Source organism: Nomascus leucogenys, chromosome 1a (assembly GCF_006542625.1).
Source record: "Nomascus leucogenys isolate Asia chromosome 1a, Asia_NLE_v1, whole genome shotgun sequence".
NCBI lineage: Eukaryota > Metazoa > Chordata > Mammalia > Primates > Hylobatidae > Nomascus > Nomascus leucogenys.
The window spans coordinates 87,770,304-87,787,528 of record NC_044381.1 but is presented as its reverse complement, the minus strand read 5'-3'; the positions used below and the strand labels follow the sequence as shown (position 1 = coordinate 87,787,528).

The 17,225-nt window shown below is 43.8% G+C and overlaps 1 protein-coding gene across 1 annotated transcript in view; it reads left to right on the top strand.

Moving 5' to 3' along the window:
* The window catches only part of MAP3K9 (mitogen-activated protein kinase kinase kinase 9), an 87,107-nt gene that overhangs the window by 53,541 nt on the left and 16,341 nt on the right, over positions 1–17,225 (top strand). Inside the window, 4 exon segments of the mRNA XM_030812762.1 lie at positions 5,949–6,097; positions 7,027–7,202; positions 13,458–13,698; positions 15,892–16,158. Of these exon segments, the coding sequence (XP_030668622.1) occupies positions 5,949–6,097; positions 7,027–7,202; positions 13,458–13,698; positions 15,892–16,158 (833 nt within the window).

Sequence of the window (17,225 nt, the reverse complement as noted above, 5' to 3'; positions counted from 1 at the left end):
AATGGGCCTTTGATTCCTCCTTCCTCAAGCCTACCCATCTAAGTAGCTCCAAATGGTCTCTCACCTTTAGCAGAGGAAAATGTGTGCCCACTGCTGTACATACAGCAATGCTTGTACACTGGTAACAGTTGTTACCACCTACAAATGCTTAAGGGCTAGGGTCTGTGGTAAATGTTATACATCTTCTGTAGTCTTCACAAGAATCCCCCAAAGTAGGGATCATCATTTCCATTTTACAGATGAGGTAATGGGGCTCAGACAATTGAAGTCACATGCCTAAGTTCACCCAGGTGGCAGACATAAAGCTATGATTAGAACTAGATATGTGTGTAGTGACAATCTGTGCTTGTAGTTATGCCACCATCTGTACGGTCTTGTTCCTGCACTTAAGGCAGCCTCTTCTGAATGATCAGCCCACCGTGCCTAGGGCCCAGCAGGGTGTCCCAGAGAGAGCCAGGGCATGCCTAGGAACTTGGTACAAAGCGGTTTCCCAAACTGACTTGTAACTCACTGACTCATTCAAGAAGTGTTTGTGGAATGCTTGCCCTATGCCAGGTACTGGCTGAGTCTGAGTGCCCCACACCTCACCCCTCCTGGAACTCATCCAGAGCTGGGGGCCTCTGCGCCTCTGCTATTCCAGGTGCCCAGGGCCATATGGTTTGTCTTCCCACTCTTTGAGTGTGCTTCTAAAGTTCTCCTGCAAATGTTGTGATGGAGGGTGAGATGATAAAGGGCTGGATCCTCAACTGTGTAAGTTTCCCAATCTGCTTGGATTGGGGACTGCCTCAAGAAGGCTATTGCTGAAATTGTTCCCTTTCTTTGCGTTGTGTTGGTAGAGCAGTGGTTACTGTCAGAGGGCATCGTCCCACAAGGCCTTCTTGCCTGTTGGTTGTGGGATGAGGTGGAGGCATTTTCTTAATCATTTTAAGTTTAAAAAATTACAATAGTGGCTGGGCACGGTCGCTTACACCTGTAATCTCAGCACTTTGGGAGGCTGAGGCGGGCAGATCACGAGGTCAGGAGATGGAGACCATCTTGGCTAACACGGTGAAACCCCATCTCTACTAAAAATACAAAAAATAGCCAGGCGTGGTGCTGGGTGCCTGTAGTCCCAGCTACTCCGGAGGCTGAGGCAGGAGAATGGTGTGAACCCGGGAGGCGGAGCTTGCAGTGAGCCGAGATTGCGCCACTGCACTCCAGCCTGGGCGACAGAGCGAGACTCTGTCTCAAAATTACAATAGTAAAACGTTTTCTATAGAAAAAATTTGAAAATATGGGTAAATAAGAAAGAAAAGACAGGGAAAGAAAATCACCCTGAACCCACTTATAGAGATAATGCATATTGATATTTGGATGTGTTTACTCCTATTCATGTGTTCATCTGCCTATCCCTAGTGGGATCTTTCTGTTTTATTTATTTATTTTTTTTCGAGATGGAGTCTCGCTCTTTCACCCAGGCTGGAGTGCAGTGGCACGATCTCGGCTCACTGCAGGCTCCGCCCCTGGGGTTCACGCCATTCTCCTGCCTCAGCCTCCCGCGTAGCTGGGACTACAGGCGCCCACCACCTCGCCCAGCTAATTTTTTGTATTTTTAGTAGAGACGGGGTTTCACCGTGTTAGCCAGGATGGTCTCGATCTCCTGACCTCGTGATCTGCCCACCTCGGCCTCCCAAAGTGCTGGGATTATAGGCGTGAGCCACTGCGCCCGGCCTGGATCTTTCTATTTTAAAATTTGCTTTTTGAATGTAATATAGCATGAACATATAACCACATTAATAAATATGTTGTTATGTCAATAAGTTTATCAATGTATATATTACATATATACATATGTTAATAAATACATCATCATTTTGAATGAGGGTTCAGTTAATAAGAAGAAGAATTATATGTTACTTTCAGTTTACAAAGTGCTTTCACATATGTTAGTTCAATTATCTTTGTTAAAGATTATTAAACAGTCAGTGTGGTTCCTGGAATGTGGAATCACAGATAATTACCAAGTGCAAGACATTCCCCAGCCCACCTCATTCAAGGGAGAATGGTCACCTCCTTTCAGAGCATGGACCCTGACCTGACAGTCTAGAGATGGTGCAGGTACTACAAAATAGAGCTCTGGCCCAGCACAGGCGTGGAGTTGCTGTGCCTTTTGTCAAGAAAGGTAGCTGTCCACTTTTCCTCACTTTGAAAAAAAAGAAAACATCCCTCCTCCACCTCTGATCCTAGGAAATGGTTGAAGGGATTACCAAGCCTCGGGAGGTGGTTAATTATTGACTCAAGAGTAAATTCTATGAGGGTTGGGTTAGGCAGTGAGGACTTTTAGGAAATTACTGGCAGCACTGTGGGACCTGTGTTGCGGGTCTGTCACTCAGAGGCAGTGACTTAGCTGAATGAGTTCTTCCAGGCTGCTTGCAAATGGTCATCAAAGGACTTGTTGACCTTTTAACCTTGGGAGGGCAACTAAGTTCACTAAACCTTAGGTAAATCACATTGACTTCTGCTGCCCACCTCTCCCTGGAGCTCAGATCCATGTAAACTTGTATTTCTCTTGAATTTCTCCAGTCTTTTTTCCTGCCAACAGAATACCAAGTCTTCATTTATATCACTCACTTTCCATTGTAAAAATAAAGCGGGACATTGGCAGAGGACAACTAGTTTAGTCAGCCCAGAAAGACTTCTTCTCTGAATGCCAGTGTCCCTCAGCAAAGCTCTCACCAACACTGTAGCTCTACATAAGCCTCCTCAGACACATTCTCATTTCAGGCCCTTTTGGAGAAACCACAGGTCTACTAGCCATAGATGGTAATTTCTGGATGAGGGTTAGTTGTTGGTGTTAGTGATTCCATGTAACTCTTCTGTAAGGTCGGTATTGCTGTCTTTGTTGTAGGGATGAGGAAACTGAGGTTTGGAGAGGTGAACTTGCTTCCTAAAGACACATAGCTGTTAAGTGATAAAACAGGCATTCGACCCAAGTCTGTCTAAATCTTTCTCTGGTAGCATTATGCTTACTTGGGCGGTAGTTCTCACATTCCTTTTAGCTATAGAACCCCTTAAGTGGGATAGAATGCAGACAAACAAAGAAACAAGCCAGGTAAGAGTAGAGCTGCCCTGACTGGAGCTAATGGGGCCAGTCCCAGTCGCATAACCCCCCACCCCCGCCTCACCCCCCACATGCTTCCAGGCGGTCTGAGACACCTTCACAGGACACTTAGAGCTCAGTGTGAAAACTATCATAGAAGGGATGCAGGGACACAAACAGAACATACTTGGATCTTTGAAACACTCTGTGATCTTTCCAGGTAGTTAGGGCCCAGATACCGACTGTCTTCGCCTGATTGGGAGAAAGAGGTTCTGTGGGACCTTTGGTTTTTATTCTCCAGGATGGAGGTGGGCATTTATTCCAAGAGCAAGCAGTGGAGGATAACAGTGGCTTTGACCTAGGAATCTGGTTGGCAGCGCTGAGAGTTCCTGGAGGTCACTTGGTAGAAGCTCCCCAGCATGACTACTACCTGGATAAGTCACATGAAAGGTTTGTCAGGAATTGTAATAGTGCAATTCTTGATGATGTTTGGGTTTTCCTCTAGAGGACCCAGGGCAGCCTGCAGGACTGTGTGACCATGCGCTCGCTCCCATACCCACAGACCCACTCACTCACATATCTATGAGTGCTTCCTGTGTACCAGAGCTTGGGCTAGGTCCTGAGAATGCAAAGATTAAAAACAATTCTCCCTGCTCTTTAGGAGCCCATGGGCTAGCAGACAAACAGCTACAATACATGGCAGCCCAAATGGGCTGAGTAACATCTGGAGATGTCGGGAAGGCATCGTAAAGTATCCAATACTATTCCCATAAGCCTCCAAACTAAAATCCATCTCCTGTTGAGACGAGTCAAGACCAACTGGCTACCAGGCTTTTTGTTTTTTCCTGGCAAGATGCATAAAGAAAATGATAGTATTTGAAGGCCTCACTGGGATAAAGCCGTCATCTGATGAATGAACAAATGGTGGGACATTTGAGTTGGATCTTGGAAGATGATTAGCATTTACCAAGCAAAGAAATGGTAGAAGGCATTCTAGGGGGAAGAAATTGAGAATTGGTCTGGGCCCACCATGATGTACTCTGTGTATGCTCTTAGTAATATGCTCCTAAACATGTCTAAAACTTGCTTTCCTCGTGTGCAAAATGTTGATAATACCTATCAGAATTGTTGTAGAGATTCACAGTGATGTTTGTAAAGTGTCTTAGTGGCCTTCACATATAAGGTTTCATGATAAATAGCTACTGGATTTATTATTATTACTGATTATTTTGAGACAGAGTCTTGCTCTGTCACCCAGGCTAGAGTGAAGTGGCGCGATCTTGGCTTACTGCAACCTTCGCCTCCTAGATTCAAGTGATATTCTGCCTCAGCCTCCCAAGTAGCTGGGATTACAGGCGTGCACCACCACACCTGGCTAATTTTTGTATCTTTGGTAGAGACGGAGTTCCATGTTGGCCAGGCTGGTCTTGAACTCCTGACCCCAAGTGATCTGCCTGCTTCCGCCTCCCAAAGGCCAAATTTACAGTTTGGGATTACAGATGTGAGCCACCACGCCTGGCCTATTATTATTTTTTAAATTAATATGACCTTTGTTGCTGGTTGCAAAACTTATTGTTGAGTTTGGTGTTGAAAATATAAGGAGAGCCATTCTTCTAACTATTCATAGCCTTACGGTTTCTTGTTCTGACTTATTCCTGGAAGGGCTGAGTGCTGTGTCATTGTGTCTGGTTCTGATCGTGAATTCACAGAATAATTCTTCCATTAAGCTTTGTACTCCACATTCACTGACTCATAGGACACGAGAAAAGAAATTCTTTATGTGGACTTGAAAGATAGGGAGGGCACACTGAAGTTCTCACAGCTGATGCGCTGCTCTGTTCTACCGATATGGTCTACCCTTGTGAAACTTTTCTGTTTGAATTAGACAGAGATCTCCGTTAAGAACCCACTCACACTGATCTGGGAGCAGAAATCTGTTCAACCTAGTGGGCATTTAAAGAAATCTTTTATAGGAACAAAATCTACTTTGAGTGGTTAGCGCTCTGCTTTTTGTAAAGCTAAAAAAAAAAAATCTGTTAATCCTAGCACTTTGGGGAAAAAAATGTATCTGTGACAAAAGCTGAAGTTTTCTTAAAACAGAAAAAAAATTATACTTGGGAGGCTGCCTCTTCTCCCAGTTTATTTCATTAATAATAATGATAACAGGCCGGGTGCAGTGGCTCACGCCAATAATCTCAGCACTTTGAGAGGCCAAGGCGGGAGGATCACAGGAGGTCAGGAGTTTGAGAGACCAGCCTGGCCAATGTGGTGAAACCCTGTCTCTACTAAAAATACAAAAATTAGCTGGGCGTGGTGGCGCGTGCCTGTAATCTCAGCTACTCGGGAGGTGGAGGCAGGAGAATCTCTTGAACCCAGGAGATGGAGGTTGCAGTGAGCCAAGATCACGCCACTGCACTCCAGCCTGAGCGACTGAGCGAAACTCCATCTCAAAAAATAATAATAATAATAATAATAATAATGATAATAAAAGGGCCATGGCCATTGGGCACTTATTTAAACACTATAGTAGCTCATTTAATTCAACAATAGCCTTGCCAGACTGACAGTGTTATTCGTGCATTACAGATGAGGAATTAGGGGCTTAAAGAAGTATAGTGCCTCGCCCAAGGTCATATAGCTAATGAATTATGGAAGAAAACTTGAAAACCAAGTATGCTTGACTCCAGAGATTTTGCTTTTAGCTAGTAGGCTTTATGGTTTCCCTTTTATATCACATTAGTATTTCTGTTTCATTAGTCTCACTATGTGTTGGGGAGAATGTGGGATGCTCAGAAAAGACTCATGAGCTATTGCAGTGAAGTTGTACCTGAAGTTTATTACATGGCTTCTGTCTTCTTCCTCTCCTTAGCTACGGGGTGCTACTTTGGGAGTTGCTGACTGGTGAGGTGCCCTTTCGAGGCATTGATGGCTTAGCAGTCGCTTATGGAGTGGCCATGAACAAACTCGCCCTTCCTATTCCTTCTACATGCCCAGAACCTTTTGCCAAACTCATGGAAGGTAAGTAAGCTCTGGCCTGAACCAAACTGGAGACACTTTGCCTCTTGTAAGCATGGGTAGAGTTTGGCCAATTCTATGAGATCAGTTACTGAAAGAGGAGATAAAGTTTCAGTCACCTAAGGAGGAATCCTCTGGGCAACTGGAAAGGCTTCTTCAAGATGACGTCCACACCCTGCTGCAAGCAGGTCATATCTCCAGGGACTGTAGAAGTGAAATTAGTAACAAAAGCCTGCTATCCGGCACTTCAGCATATTATTATTTAATGCAAAATCAGAAACTACAGCAACTTTTATGTCAGGACCTCTGAATACCTTAAGAGACGTGAAGAACATCTTAGGAGAAAGAACGCTAAAAGTCATCTAGTCAAACCCCGTAATTTTGTAAGTAAGGAATCTAAAGCTAAGCGAAGTTGAGTGGATAGGTGGCCACCTCATTAGGGAGTGGCTGAGCTGGGATTAGGTAGAATTCGCTTTCCCTGACTCTCACTAGAATGCTTTTCATCCTCGCCTCCTCATCATCCCGTTGTGGGTGGGGGAAGGCTAATTCATTTATTTATGGGAAACTGAAGCCCAGGGCATAATTCCCCATTGTCTGTTCTTGAATCAAGGTAGTAACATGGTAAATTGTGTTGTGGTGGTGCTTTGTACAAGAAAACTCTTTGGGCTCACTTTTCTTATCCTTAATTAACAGCCAGAATGGAATGAGTACAGAACTGCTGCATTTAATTTCCATTTTCACTCTTGATGGTTGTAATGGTGGGCAGCTTGCTTTACTTCCTGAGACTTATTTGAGGTTACCTAAATTCTGATCTCTGTTTCTGGAAGAAGTAAGAGGTAGTTTTCTGGGAAGTGAGGCCATGTAATAGCCTAAGTCTTACATGTTTGCTTCTGTCCTTTCATGCTTTCTGAGTATTCACATGTTCTATTCAGACTGCTGGAATCCTGATCCCCACTCACGACCATCTTTCACGAATATCCTGGACCAGCTAACCACCATAGAGGAGTCTGGTTTCTTTGAAATGCCCAAGGACTCCTTCCACTGCCTGCAGGACGACTGGAAACACGAGATTCAGGAGATGTTTGACCAACTCAGGGCCAAAGAAAAGGTAAAAAAAAAAAAAAAAAAAGAAAGAAAGAAAAGAAAAAAGGCATGCATTGAATTAGTAGACCTCGCTCACAGGGACCTCTGGACCGAGTCTGACTGACCATCTTGATTCTAGCATGCCCACCTTCCAGCTTGGTATCTACTTAATTGTCCAAACCAGAGAAGAATGCAGTTGGGCAAAATCCCAGTGCTGGGATTACAGGCCTTTTTCTTTTCTCACAGTGGGATGTCTCAGCCTGCCAGCTGGAAATATGAGAGGTTCTGGAAATGTTTCTTGATTCTACAATAGACTTCTAGAGGAAAGTTAACTCGATATAGGGATACTTCAACCTTGAGGATAGTTACAGAACATCCTTCCCGTGTCTTTTGACATCAGAATCAGAAATAGAATATGGGCAAAAAATACCATGGGTCTGAAATTGTATGGCATTTTTCATGTTTTTATGAAAAGTATTTCAAGCCCAAACCAACCAGGGAGTTCAGAGACTCCTAGCCTACCAGAGATCTGTTTTTTTGTTTTGGTGGCCATTCCCTAAATGACCCCTTTCTGTTCCCTCAGTGTGTCCCTAGCAGTCAGTGTACACACAGGTGAAGCCAGTCACATGCAACTATATTGCTTATATAGGGGCAGGACTAAATCTAAGGGATGTAGCTAGGGGCAAGAGAGAAGTCTTTATAGATTTGGTTAATTTCTTTTATCTTTTTTTTTTTTTTTTTTTTTTTTTTTTTTTTTTTTTTGAGTCAGAGTCTCGCTCTGTCGCCCAGGCTGGAGTGCAGTGGCGCGATCTCGGCTCACTGCAGGCTCTGCCCCCGGGTTCACGCCATTCTCCGGCTTCAGCCTCCCGAGTAGCTGGGACTACAGGTGCCCGCCACCTCGCCCGGCTAATTTTTTGTATTTTTAGTTGAGACGGGGTTTCGCCATGTTAGCCAGGATGCTCTCGATCTCCTGACCTCGTGATCCGCCCACCTCAGCCTCCCAAAGTGCTGGGATTACAGGCCTTTTTTCTTTTCTCACTCTGCACTATGGGAATTTGGGAAGTTAATAGCCATATGATAACAATGATAGCTAAAATTGTTTATGGCTTTATGGTTTCCCACTTTTTCCACTTGAAAAATTTGATGAGACCTTTTTGTCTGTTTTATCCAGGAGTCCTATGGCTCCTGCCATCAGTATGTAGGCCAGGTGTTATTATTGTTTCCATCTCAGAGCTGAGGGTCAGCAACTTGCCTGAAGTAACAGAGTTAGTAAGTGGGGAAGCAGAATCTTGAATGTGGGTCTTCTGATTCCAAAAACCTATATTCTTTGTAATATTATATTCTCTGTTCTCATGCTGCTAATAAAGACATACCCAACACTGGTTAATTTATAAAGGAAAAGGTTTAATCAACTCACAGTTGCACAGGGCTGGAGAGGCCTCAGGAAACTTACAATCATGGTAGCAAACAGGTCCTTCTTCACATGGTGGCAGGAAGAAGAAATAAGTGCCCAGCAAAGGGAGAAGCCCCTTATAAAACCATCAGATCTCGTGAGAACTAACCACTATCACGAGAACAGGATGAGGGAACCACCCCCATGATTCAATTATCTCCACATGGTCCCTCCCATGACCCATGGGGATTATGCAAACTACAATTCAAGATGAGATTTAGGTGAAGATACAGCCAAACAATATCAAATGTCATTTTTGTTCTACACAAATGACTTACAAATAATTTCTGGAGCTGATTTGAAGATATTAAACTCTTTTTATGGAACATAGCAATTCTGAACACAGTACTGTTTGCCAAGTCAATGAGCATTCTCTAGAAGAATGGAGTGAGCTTACAGTGACTCTTTAGGGACCCTGGTGGGTGGACTTGCACTGACTGTTGAGCAGAATGATTACAAAAGACTGTTCCTCTCACTAAATACTATTCCAGCTAGAAGAATCCCAAGAGTCGCTGGCCTTTTTTTTTTTTTTTTTTGATTGCTGCATCACTGACACTTGGTTACCTTTCTTTTAATTGATGAAATTATAAGGGTACCAGCCAGTAAGAAAAATGAAGGTTGGATTTGGTCAGTAAGTAGTTACTAGGATGTCAAACTCATAATAGCTAACATTTGTAGAGCATGTGCTATGTGCCATGCTTTATTATAATTTATATGAATTATCTTATTTAATGAGATTGTAATTGTTGTGTCAATGATGTCAGTGCTATTAACTCCATATTACATGTGATGCCCATATTAACTTGTCCAAGGCCACACAGTTAATGATGGTGAAGCTGGGACCTAAACAGGCAGTTTGTTCCAGAGTCCTTTCTCTTAGCCACCGTGCTATGATGCTTCTCTGTTATAAGGCTTGTTGTTTGGTAAGTGAGAGTAAGATGTGCTTTCTCTCTGGAGAGATTCTTCTTCACTCATTCTGTATGTGAAAGATGTGATTTGCAAACTGTGCAACACAAATAGGTGTTGCAAAAGTAGGAGATTTGGCATGTTTAAAGGTCCTCCAAGTGAATGGTGTCATAGGCATACATTCCACAAATGTCCTGATTTACCCTATGATTCAGCTAATTCCTCAGGTTGGATCAACCTATTGTTTCTAAGTATTATTGTGAGAATGCATTGGTGTTGTCTGGGGTTTGTGTTCCATTAAAGAGAGCGACTTAGAGCCAAACCATCCCTAAGACAAGAGCATGGAGGAGACGAGGACTTAGGAAGCTTGAAATTAGCTTTGACTTTTAAACTTTTACACTTAACAGCAAAATCAACCAACCAGGAATATTTTTTCTGCATGTTCCATGAATTTTTCTTCTCTTGGTAATGAAAACAAAGTCACGGGACAGAGAAACAAAGGATTTGGAGGGTGCATAACAATTAATTTGAGGTTTATTTCATCAAAGAAGAAGTAGTTCAAGTTCAACTCTCAGGAACTTGTGATAAATCTATGTTCCCATAAAGAAGGATTGCATTCACAATATTACAATCTCCTATTATTATTTCTCTTCATTCATTTATTGACTCAATAGTTACTCAACCACTGAGCACCTAGGCCTACCACATGCTAGACACTTTTCAATGTGCTAATTCTTTTCTCATTTCTTTTCTATCATTTTTTTTTTTTTTTTTTTTTTTTTGAGACAGAGTCTTGCTCTGTCACCAGGCCAGAGTGCAGTGGCATGATCTCGGCTCACTGCAACCTCCGCCTCCCGGGTTCAAGCAATTCTCCTGCCTCAGCCTCCCAAGTAGCTGGGATTACCGGTGCATGTCACCATGCCCAGCTGATTCTTATGTTTTTAGTAGAGACAGGGTTTCACTATCATGGCCAGGCTGGTCTCAAATTCCCAATCCAGGTGATCCGCCTGCCTCGTACTCCCAAAGTGCTGAGATTACAGGCATGAGACACTACGCCTGGCCTTCTTTCTATCACTTTTATGGCTATTTTGACATTCTCCTGGGGATGGAAGACAAGCTGAATGGAGAGTTTATAGCATCAGAATATTGTATTCATTTCTTGACCTCTTTCCTCTCTTCCACTGTTTACCTGCTGCTCAGCTTCCCCAATATGGGTTCACATGCTTGTTTTCTAGCTCCAGGTTCCCTTTCTACACTATTTTGTTTTAATCCAGAATGGTTACTTATAGTGAGTATTTCATTGAGAAATTAGGTTTCGACCACAGAAGTGTTGCTGTGGCTCCTTTATTGAAGAAATATCCTGCTTTTTCAGACATAGCTCTCTCCAGGTTCCACCCCACACCCCACTTTAATCCAAAGCCCAGGGTAGCCAGCATTAAGAGTTTAAAATCTAGATTTAAAAATTTTGTAGACATGCTTTGTTTTCTTTCCTGTTTTCTCTCCTGTTTCCTGATTCTATATCCCCTCCTCTCTTTCCAGGAATTCAGTGCTGGGCTCACTTATGAACTCATGCGGAAGGATAAAGGGGAGGTAGGGAAGAGGTTCTGCCATCTGATGTGGCTCCTGCTTCCATTCTCAGAGCAGGACAAAAGGGCTTGTTCTTGGGTCACAAGATGCAATTCCAAATGGGACTTTGTCCCAGTTTCATCCTCTAGCTTTCTGGCTTCAGCTCTCCCCCTAGCAGTGTGACTGACTGTCCTTCAGATTTGCAGGGGCACGGTCTGCTCTGGGGTGACATCTCCTGTGCTCATTGAGCAGTTCATTTCAGGGGAGTGTGATAGAGCAGCAGCCAAATTTGGTTCTAGAGCAAGTGCCTGAAAAAGACCTCAGGAAATGTTCTCTTTTTTCCTTGCTATGCTTTCATGATTCTTCTAGAGCAAATCATTGTCCTTTAAGATAAGGTGAGAGTTGAAACCACATACCTCAGTGGATTCATTCCTCAAGTGAACATGAAGATTTAGGTGACATGCCTCACATAACTTTTGAGCAGCCACCCTGGAAACATATTTTTATTTTATTGTTAGATGTTACCTGGAGGATGATTTATGTACAGTGGATACATTTTAAGCTGGATTAAGTTGGCTCTGGTTTAAAAATATCTTTTTTTGATTTTTGTTTTATTGTTTATTTTTAATTATACTTTAAGTTCCGGGGTACATATGCAGAATGTGCAGTTTTGTTACATACACGTGCCATGGTGGTTAGCTGCACCCATCAACCTGTCACCTACATTAGGTATTTTTCCTAATGCTCTCCCTCCCCTAGCCCCCCACCCCCACAGGGTATGTGACGTTCCCCTCCCTGTGTCCATGCGTTCTCATTGTTCAACTCCCACTTACAGTGAGAACATATGGTGGTTGGTTTTCTGTTCTTGTGTTAGTTTGCAGAGAATGATGGTCTCCAGCTTCATCCACGTCCCTGCAAAGGACACGAACTCATCATTTTTTATGGCTGCATAGTATCATGGTATATATGTGCCACATTTTCTTTATCCAGTCTATCATTGATGGACATTTGGGTTGGTTCCAAGTCTTTGCTATTGTGAATAGTGCCACAGTAAACATATGAGTGCGTGTGTCTTGATAGTAGAATGATTTATAATCCTTTGGGTATATACCCAGTAATGGGATTGCTGGGTCAAATGGTATTTCTAGTTCTAGATCCTTGAGGAGTCGCCACACTGTCTTCCACAATGGTTGAACTAATTTACACTCCCACCAACAGTGTAAAAGCATTCCTGTTTCTCCACATCCTCTCCAGCATCTGCTGTTTTCTGACTTTTTACTGATCACCATTCTAACTAGTGTGAGATGGTATCTCATTGTGGTTTTGATTTGCAATTCTGTAGTGACCAGTGTTGATGAGCTTTCTTTCATATGTTTGTTGGCTGCATAAATGTCTTCTTTTGAGAAGTGTCTGTTCATATCCTTCACCCACTTTTTGATGGGGTTGTTTGTTTTTTTCTTGTAAATTTGTTTAAGTTCTTTGTAGATTCTGGATATTAGCCCTTTGTCAGATGGATAGATTGCAAAGTTTTCTCCCATTCTGTAGGTTGCCTGTTCACTCTGATGGTAGTTTCTTTTGCTGTGCAGAAGCTCTTTAGTTTAATTAGATCCCATTTGTTAATTTTGGCTTTTGTTGCCATTGCATTTGGTGAAAAAACATCTTTTATATAATAGAAAAAATTTGGCTGGTCACAGTAGCTCACGCCTGTAATCCCAGCACTTTGAGAGGCTGAGGCAGATGGATCACTTGATGCCAGGAGTTTGAGACCAGCCTGGCCAACATGGTAAAACCTAATCTCTACTAAAATACAAAAAAAATTAGCTAGGTTTGGTGGCACATGCCTATAATCCCAGCTACTCCAGTGGCTGAGACATGAAAATCACTTGAATCAGGGATGCAGAGGTTGCAGTGGGCTGAGATCACACCGCTACACTCCAGCCTGGGTGACAGAATGAGTTTCTGTCTCAAAAAATAGAAAGTAAAGTAGAACCAAGTCTGTAAATAAATACACGATTATATTTTCTATTCAAACCTATATATATATAGATCACAGGCAATTTTAATGAAGAAGGAAGGAGCAACTAGAAACTCTTGGCCCCCATTTCTAGGGCTTGGCCTATGGCTTTAGCTTCTCTGACTGTCCCCTCAGTATGGCTGTTCTGAGCCTTCCTTTCCCCACCATTCAAGGTGGTCTGATGTTCATTTACCAGCTATCAAGTCCTCTCTCTTCACTGAGCAACATAGGAGAGCTTTCCTGGATACCATGAGCCCCCTGGGAGCTGTCAGGCCTCACCCCAGAGCCCCTCTGCACTGAGCACCCCAGTCTTTTCTCTGATGGTTCTGCCCATCCTGCAGGAACTTCGCACCTGGGAGGAGGAGCTGACGCGGGCTGCGCTGCAGCAGAAGAACCAGGAGGAACTGCTGCGGCGTCGGGAGCAGGAGCTAGCTGAGCGGGAGATTGACATCCTGGAACGGGAGCTCAACATCATCATCCACCAGCTGTGCCAGGAGAAGCCCCGGGTGAAGAAACGCAAGGGCAAGTTCAGGAAGAGCCGGTTGAAGCTCAAGGACGGCAACCGCATCAGCCTCCCTTCTGGTCAGTGGCTGGGGACCAGCTGGGAAGTGGGAGCAGGGCAAGGAACTCATGTGGCAGAGGGTTTGTGGGAGCCCGGGACTGAGCTTGGAAACATGATACTCTGGGGCTCAAACTCCAGCCTGTTTTAAATGGGCCATTCTGTTCAGTGGAAAGACTGGCATGTTGAAAATCTACCCTACTCCAGGGAAATTGTTGCATGTGAGTGAACACAGAATATGAAGTGAGGACAACCCGGCAAGGTCCAGGCTGCTAGAAGCCTGGTGGCTCACAGGGGCACATCTCACTTTAGGCAAACCTGGAGAAGGAAGCATGAAGTTGGGGGAAAACATTCCAGGGTTTGCATGTGTGAGACACGAGAAGTTTTGGCTCTGCAAAATAACTTGTCTCAAGGTTTCTTTTTTTTGAGACAGAGTTTTGCTTTTGTTGCCTAGGCTGGAGTGCAATGACAAGATCTCGGCTCACTGCAACCTCCAGCTCCCCGGTTCAAGCGATTCTCCTGCCCCAGGCCCCCGAGTAGCTGGGATTACAGGCGCATGCCACCACGCCCAGCTGATTTTTGTATTTTTAGTAGAGACAGGGTTTCACCCTCAAGTGATCCACCCACCTTGGCCTCCCAAAGTGCTGGGATTACAGGTGTGAGCCACCACACCTGGCTGACGTTTTTTTAATTAGTCCCCTGAGTGCAGTTGAGACTGGGTTTAATAATGTATGAGAATTTACATGATAAGATTTACATGTGACCTTTCAGACACACATATCAGTTGAATAAACGTGCATTTGTTGTACTGCAGCCTTGGGGAAAATATAAAGAAATATGAAACAATTAATTAGAATCTTTGTGGTGTGTAATATATCCATGGAGGGAGCTGAATGCTAAAATGTGTGTTGATGTAGATAAAGATATTCACTGTGTTCTGAGTCTATGAGGCCCTAGAAAGCAGGCTTATTAGAAGTGTAAGGAACAGGCCGGGTGCAATGGTTCATGCCTATAATCCCAGCACTTTGGGAGGCTGAGGCGGGTGGATCACCTGAGGTCAGGAGTTCAAGACCAGCCTGACCAACATGGAGATACCCCGTCTCTACTAAAAATACAAAATTAGCCGGGCAGGGTGGTGCATGCCTGTAATCCCAGCTACTCAGGAGGCTGAGGCAGGAGAATTGCTTGAACCCGGGAGGCAGAGGTTGCAGTGAGCCGACATTGCGCCCTTTGTACTCCAGCCTAGGCAACAAGAGTGAAACTCCATCTCAAAAAAAAAAAAGTGTAAGGAACAAAGAAAGAATGGTCTAATAGGGGCAGGAGTAGATCATGTTAAGCACTAAAGTGGTGGCTTAATTAAGTACAGATAAGGGAACTCATTCCATGCAGTTGAGTGAATATGTTCATGAGCCGTGTTTGCTGGTTTCCTTGCTGCACATTTGTTTTTCCTTTTCAGACAGCATGGACTCTTTAAGCACCCCTTGAGCATCTAGCATGTGTCAGCATATTGTTGCATGCCAGGATGCAGATAGAAAAGCTATAGTCCCACCTGCAGGGAGATCACAGTCTAATGGGGAGACATAGGTGCAAGCAGCCGCTATTTATTTTACCTCTTTGATAGATGAGGAGACTGAAACTCAGAAATTCAGAGCTGTTAAGTTTTACATTCTTTATGCTGTACTGTAACTTCCTTTGGAATGTGTCCGAATTGCAGCCATTTGCTCCATCTCCCTCATTGCCCTAGGTTCCCACAAGGGCTAGTCATTGATACCCTGCTCTGCCTGCACTTAGTGAGAAGAATCAGTGTCCCTACTTCAGTCCCTGAGAAAAGAGGACCAAATCCATCTGATGATAAATTACGTGAAACCAATAATTTTAAGTTAAATTTCCTAGAATAATCAACAATATCTCATGAGCTAAACAGCTATTCTTAATACATAACTGCTTGAAGTATATTCACTTATATAGACAGCTTTATGAAGCTCACAAATGAAGTTCACTTGCACAGTGAATTTTCCGTCTTTTTATACGTTCATCTCCCCATGTCCCTTGGGAAAAAGAGATGATTCTAAAAGAGAACATTTCCCAGGTGAACAAAGAGCTTTTCAGGAAACTGGGGCCTGTCCCTCAAGGATGCTGAGGAATGTCATATTTCTTATATGAATTTAATTATGGGAAACGTTAATGCATACACGTGTTTGTCTTTCCCCAAGCAGATTTCCAGCACAAGTTCACGGTGCAGGCCTCCCCCACCATGGATAAAAGGAAGAGTCTTATCAACAGCCGCTCCAGTCCTCCTGCAAGCCCCACCATCATTCCTCGCCTTCGAGCCATCCAGTGTGAGACTGTTTCCCAAATTAGCTGGGGCCAGAACACACAGGGGCACCTGTCCCCTGCTCTGTCCAGCCACCGACTGGTCCAGGCTTGCTCCATCCATAACTTCTGCCACCTCTCCTCGACAATGTGTATATACATGCACATATGTACGCAAACCCTTAGCCCTTTCCCTTGTCTCTCTCCATTAACTTTACTACTGCCCCCTCTACCTTTTAGTCACATATCAGCAAAGGGATTTGTGGGTACTAATGGGATCTTTAGTGGTTTGCAAAGCAATTTAGAAACTGGTGTGTGATGTAGATACAGGTCGCTACCTGGCCTGAGAACCTAGCACACTCTTTGCCATATTTGGGGCATCATTGTTTTTCTTTCATCCACGCTTCCCAAGGAAGGGTTTTTTTTCAAAGTACAGGTCCTAAGGAAACTTGCCATATACTTTATAATAGGCCAAATCTGGACCAATTTTATCTTTGCTACAGTATTTGCTTAAAAAAAATACACATACATGTAAGTGTGTGTGTGTGTGAATATACACCTATATGTGAATGAATTAGTTTCCCTGATTTAAAGACAGAATTTATTTAAAAATCCAAGGTTTCGGCTGGGCGTGGTGGCTCATGCCTGTAATCCCAGCACTTTGGGAGGCTGAGGAGGGCAGATCATGAGGTCAGGAGATCGAGACCATCCTGGCCAACATGCTGAAACCCCGACTCTACTAAAAATACAAAAAAGTTAGCTGGGCATGGTGGCACCCATCTGTTGTCCCAGCTACTCGGGAGACTGAGGCAGGAGGATCGCTTGAACCCGGGAGGCGGAGGTTGCAGTGAGCCAAGATTGTGCCATTGCATTCCAGCATGGGCGACAGAGTGAGACTGTCTCAAAAAAGAAAAATCCAAGATTTCTAGCTTTCCTTGGAAAATGAAATCAAATCAGTAGGTTTCTTTTTTCGTGTGGCTACAGCTGGCTGGCACTAATAGCAGCTTCCATATACTCCATATTTTGCCTCAGCCCCTTCAACTCCTTGTGTTTTGGTAACTAGTTCACTCGTTTATGATATAAGCACAGTCCCTGGGGCATTTGGGTCTCAACCCTTGTTCCGAGGTATTAATGTCAGAAAAATATTCCTCCTCTCCTATCTTTCTCTAGGCCTGTTCCTTCCCCCTCTCCTACTCCAGACTTCCTTTGCCATAACCTTGAACTCCTCATTTTCTTC